General features: G+C 36.9%; 1 protein-coding gene across 7 annotated transcripts in view; it reads left to right on the forward strand.

Moving 5' to 3' along the window:
- The window catches only part of LOC117170577 (CCR4-NOT transcription complex subunit 4), a 424,579-nt gene that overhangs the window by 57,907 nt on the left and 360,776 nt on the right, over positions 1 to 5,896 (forward strand). For all 7 annotated transcript variants that reach the window (XR_004466824.1, XM_033357421.1, XM_033357419.1 and 4 more), the window contains exon 2: positions 1,171 to 1,477. Coding sequence is in view for 6 of the 7 variants with exons in the window: in XM_033357421.1 (XP_033213312.1) it covers positions 1,248 to 1,477 (230 nt within the window). In the remaining variant the exon portion in view is untranslated. The remainder of the gene's footprint in view (positions 1 to 1,170; positions 1,478 to 5,896) is intronic.

Genomic DNA, 5,896 nt, shown 5'->3' on the forward strand with positions numbered 1-5,896 from the left:
GAAAACGCACTTTTCTGAAGGATTAAAAAAACTTGAAAAGCGATTGACCAAGTGTATAGAGCTCCAAGGAGATTATGTTGAAAAATATAAAAAAAATTTACCAAAAAAAAATTGTTTTTATACTTCATTCTAAGGACTTATTGAACTACCCTCGTATTATAAGGAAAAACGCGAAAATTTAAAAATAATTTTTTTACTACCCAGGAAAATCTAATTGGGTAGGCAGAGAGTATCATCATTTTGAAAACTTGTCATTGAAACACAATTGGATATTCGCTGTCTACCTCACGCGATAGAAAGGGAGCTCTCGAAACTATCATTCCGAATTCGATCGCACCTTTTTATAACCTTCAACTGTCAAGTGTTGACGGAAGAATAGTGATAACTGTGTTTTTCTTGGACAGTTATTCTAATATTTATAAAAGTAAGTGATTTTCTGTTAAATAACTTCTTCGTATGTCTGGTTCTGAAACTGGGTGGCATTGCATTAAATGCGATTACGCAGAAGTGCGTGTATCGCTGCCTGAAGCGTTAAAGTGAGGCGTTTTGATGTAAAACGTAATATGCTTTTTGATGTTGCTGTTTACGAATGGTTTAATCAAGTGAGCTACAGAGTATCTGGATCGACTATTCAAGAAAAAGCTCTCCTTTTAAACGAGATGCTTATCGGCCCGCAAACATTTATATTACGTAAGCAGGAAACACATTTATTTTAACGGAGACAGTTCATACGCACCTGACTAAGAGCCTGGACTTTATGATGGATGAATTTTTCTCATATCCGAGACCTAGCTACTAGTTCGTGTCTTTCTTAGCGACCATTTTTTTCCATGTATAACAATTGTTTACCAATTCTATTTGTTTTAAGGCAATATAAATATTCAGACAATGCTTGGTATTTACAAATATAAAAAAGTGTAGTTCACAAAAATTTTCAAACTTAAATCACAAAATTAGGAAAAATTGGAGAAAGGAAAATCCGGTTCGATATATCTCTTCGCAATTTAAAAATTTTCACTTTTAGAAAATAAACTTTGAAAATGGGTAGGGAGTACGACCTCTGCAACTTTTTGAATAAAGAAATTCACGTTTTTCTTACTGTGAGGCGTAGAACTATTTTCTTACCACTCTCATTAAAAAATAATAATACAGATTTGTCTTCTATTAAAGGAATTGAAAGCCGAGCACTCTCCAGTACTAATTGTGATCACGACTTGAATAAAGGTTGAAGAAAATACCGTAAAGCAATGTCAGTTCTAAATCAAGGAGGTGAAGACGCAGTAGAGTGCCCACTATGCATGGAACCATTAGAGGTCGATGATTTGAACTTTTTTCCATGTACTTGTGGTTATCAGATTTGCCGTTTTTGTTGGCATAGAATTCGGACTGATGAAAATGGTTTGTGTCCCGCTTGCCGCAAGGCCTACTCAGAGAACCCTGCTGATTTTAAACCCCTAAGTAAAGAAGAGATTGCAAGGTGAATACAATTTTCTTTAATATATATATATATATATATACACACATCTTTTCATTTTAATGTTAACGTGATTCATTACATTAGGTCAGGAATGTTACTTGTTTTTCAAGTTCCATTTAACTAGATGAGCCAATGTGAAATAGCTGCTGTCTCAGCGAATATCTAGGAGTTTTTATGGATATAACTAGTCAATTTTAAAATTTTTCTATTCATTTGTGTGTACATTTCTTTAATTCGTGATCAGCTGTCTTTCGTCGGAAAAATTTGCCCTTATGTCGCGTTTTTAAATTAAAAATGTATATGTTCCCCTGTGCCTGCGTGGATTCCTTGATGAGTGCTACTCTCAGTCTCCAAAATATTGACATAGTTAAGGTCACGTGACGGGGAGCGCTGAACAGTCCTACTGGCTTAACGAGAGCAGCTGTTTAACTGCTGTCGCTTCTAGAAATGTACTGGGTGTGCCTTATACAGGGTGTCCCATGAGAACTCTGGTTCCTTTTAGGGGGGTCTAGGGGAAGTAAAATATAGTAAAAATGTCCCAAAAATTTTTTTGGATCTGAAGCATAAGTTGGGAACAACAGAGGGTACAAATTGTATGTACGTGGGAACATGTGTGGCGTACGCGCGACATGGTGAGCAGGCTGTCCCCAACCAAAGCGCTTGAGGTAGTGAAGTAGGACGCCACACAATGTCACACTTACATAAAATTTGTACCCTTTGTTGTCTCCAAAATATGCCCCAGGTCCAAACATTTTTGAGGACTTTTTTGCTTACTTTTACTCGCCCTACGGTCCCCTAAAATGCACCAGAGTTCTGGTGAGACACGCTGTATAGCGCTGGAACTAGGTATCATGGAACTTACGTAAAAAATTACATCAGGTACCACTGCAAACAAAAATGAGCTGAAGCCAGTAAGTGGAAGACTTCACAAAATGTGGTTTTATCTCAACTTTGTGAAAACGAATTCCGTATGTGCAGAATTTAATTTCACTGCTATGGAGGAAAGGAACAGGGCTCTGCAGAAAGACTTGGCTTCCTTAAGAAAGAAGTATCTTTACAGTAAAAATTTTCAAAGCATTTTGGAAACCTTCTACGCTTTTGAACGGACACTCACCTCCAGAACATATCTAGGTGACTTCCCCCTTGTGAAGCACACATAACGAAATACCGACTCTGATTAAATTCACTTCATTCAAGGAGAAACGAGTACCAGAGAAACGGAAGAAACTTTTTGCCAAGAGAATTGGAGTGAGGCAAAACATTCCTCTGTCAGAAAAAAGGATTAGGAAATCTGTTTCCTTATTTGTAACAGACTAAAGGAGTCGAGGATATCCGCATCAGTAATAAAGGGTAAGAAACTACTGGTTAATAACGTGCTATCCCTCAGTCTGAAATTAGGGATTTTTTAAAGGATATAACAAATCCTCAGGAATCACTGACGAAGAAGTTTGTGAAGACTGAGATTAAACGCACGTTTGTTTACCGCATACCTAGAAAAACGCAATGTCTGACAGCAACAAAGGGAAAAATGCAGATTAGCAACTATACGGAGAAAAGGGCTCTCAGCTTCATTGTAAATCTTCCAAGGCCGTATCAATTCATTTTCCTCCTCTCCCCTCTGGGGAAGCATTAATAATTTTTCATTTAAAAAAAGATTGAAGAACGCAATTTTTTAACTATGTTTATCAGTAAGTGAAGTTATCCCCTAATATTGATAGCTTACTTTGAATTGCGATAATGATAAGAGATTTTCATATGATGCACTTTATGAATGTGTGATTTTCCGATTCTTTAGTAAATTGCAACGATATTGAAATTATATTTTTATTGGTTAATTTGTTCGTCTTGATTCCATACATTTTTTAGATAAAATTTCGAAGAGAGTACTTTCGATTAATTTGAAACTCACTATACCGATGTATTTCGACGCGCTAATTACGAATATGATTGTGAAAACACGCGCAAATTTCGTTTCCAAGGTCAAACCCCCCAAATGTTTGTATACTGGGGTTCACCTTTATTTCGAAAATCGTTGATACGAAAAAAAGTGTTTAAAAAAAAACTGTAGAGCATAAAAAATACATCTTTCATGTTAAATACACTGTAAAAAATAATCGTAATTTTTCCATACGAAAGGGTAACATTTTTTTCTATACTCTTGAATATCCCATACAAGCATGGAAATTTTCCGTTTTTCACTTGTGAGTGAAGCGCACATGTGCTGTAACCATGGTGAATGGAGGAGAAGGAGTAAAATGTAATACAGTCATGGCGTTAAGCGTTTAAGTCATACTAGTTTTAGTTCTCACTTGGAAACATATTTTGGTGCTGCAGCATTGAAACAGTTTAATATTGTGAGTACAATGAGATTTAGTGCAATTATAAATTTTTCACAGAAAGAAGAAGGAAGCCACAGAAGAGGGAAAATTCTAAACAAGCGACGAATTCCTTATAATTTAAGTACACCCTCGTGGAAAATTATGGATTTCGGGCAGTGTAACAGTTGAATATTGTTAATGGAATAAGATACAGTGAAATTATACATTTTTCAATGTAGTGTAGCCTAAGCATAGTTAAAGATTATTTTAATAAAACATTTTAAGATTGCGAAAGAAATAATTTACTATTGGCATTTAATGGCAGTATGGGAAAAATTCAATCTGGGTATGGGAAAAATACTACCGATGTATCGGATAATAGGCATTTTTCCCATACTGAAGTATACGAAAAATACGCATCCGGTATTGGAAAAGTTCCATACCCGTACAACTGTTTTCCCATATCGATGCATGGAAAAATTTCAATACGTGTATGGGTTAATTACTCCCAATACATGTATGGGAAATTTACAATAAATTATTCTTACAGTGTACGTTTCTTTCTCTAAAACTATTATTTCACGAGAAAAATAAGATTTTCCGTCCTATAAATCTATCTCTTTCGCTCTTCTATCTATGTATATCCACTTCTCTTCTCCAACCGAGCCAACTTTACTGAAACCAAAGTCGAGTGACGAGTCTGAACTATTTCTGCGATAAATCATAGAGATTTTTCTCTGTCCCCACGATATGTTAGAAAGGGAAAGGGGTGTAACTTAAATTGAGGTGCTGGATGCAAAAAGGAGATAAATAATTATTTGGCTGGAGTGGGGAGGTCCCTGATCACTTAAGAAGAAAGTTTTGAATTTTAAGTACGTATTCGCATTGGAAATTTAATTACGAATCTTTGTCTCTTAATAAAATAGCTTTAGTTTTTGAATTATTATATTGTTAAGTACGATTCATAAGTATGGACTGTCGTCTTCTGCGACCGATGACAGTAAGTCGCTGTTTAAAGTTTCATAATATTTTAGAATACATCTACTGTTGTTTTAAATTGATAATAATAAGACTTAAGTCACGCATGACGTTTCGGCCCCCCTCCCTGCGAGACCATTGGAAAGGTGTTCGGATGTGACTTACGTTATTTATTTGACCAGTCACTGGTGAGGGGTAGGGGTGTTACATAAACGAGATATTGGAAAGGGTTAGAGGTGCGATCTCAAGTATTTGTGTGCCCAGTCACAGGAATGGCTTCTTGTCTCATACGAAATCTGGGAAAAAGGTAGGGGTGGGACTTTTCTTATTTCTTTGACCAGGAACAGGGGCACCTTTCTGCCCCCACCAGGCATGGGTTTACAAGCTAGTAACTTACTAACTTGTAACTTGTAGACTTGTAATTTTTATGGAAAAGGCCCTTGCACTAAGTCATCTGCATATGCGAGTGACCATAACCAGACTCTTTCTGTTCTATCTCTTCCTACCATTCCGGACGTTGGCTTAATTTCCATATTCGCGATTAAAATTGCAAAAAGCTTTGGGTTAAGCGGGCACCCTTGCCTCAACCCTCTATCCATCCAGAAACCTCGGGGATTTCCCCCTCCCCTCCTCTTACCCTATCTTTCGTCTCCGAATATTACTCATATTACTTCCTTACCCTCTCGATCTGCCAAACCCTTCGCGTATATTTTGTACGCCGTATTCGTTAGCTTAATTCCTCTATAATGTTCCTTCCACTTCCTATACTTCCTGTTCACCTTTCTATTTATCATTTTACACTCCCTATCACACCAAGGTTTCTCAATTCCTTTCTTCTTTTTAAATACCTTCTTTTGCACACACTCTTTCACTTTCTCTTTCAGATCCTCCCATATTTCTTTCACCGACTCCCTCTCAAAGCTTACGTTTTTCAACTGTTCCTGATACTTCTCTATCGCCTCTTTACTCTTGCTAACATACATGTATTCTCCCTCTTCGTCCCCTGTCATTCTACCGTTTGCCATCGCCCAGCCTCTGTCCTCCATTCAGGTCTCTTAGAATCTCCCCTCTTTATTTATTATCTTTTTTTTGATTTCCTTTCGAAGCTCTCCCCTTCCCGGTA

Source organism: Belonocnema kinseyi, chromosome 4, assembly GCF_010883055.1.
Source record: "Belonocnema kinseyi isolate 2016_QV_RU_SX_M_011 chromosome 4, B_treatae_v1, whole genome shotgun sequence".
NCBI lineage: Eukaryota > Metazoa > Arthropoda > Insecta > Hymenoptera > Cynipidae > Belonocnema > Belonocnema kinseyi.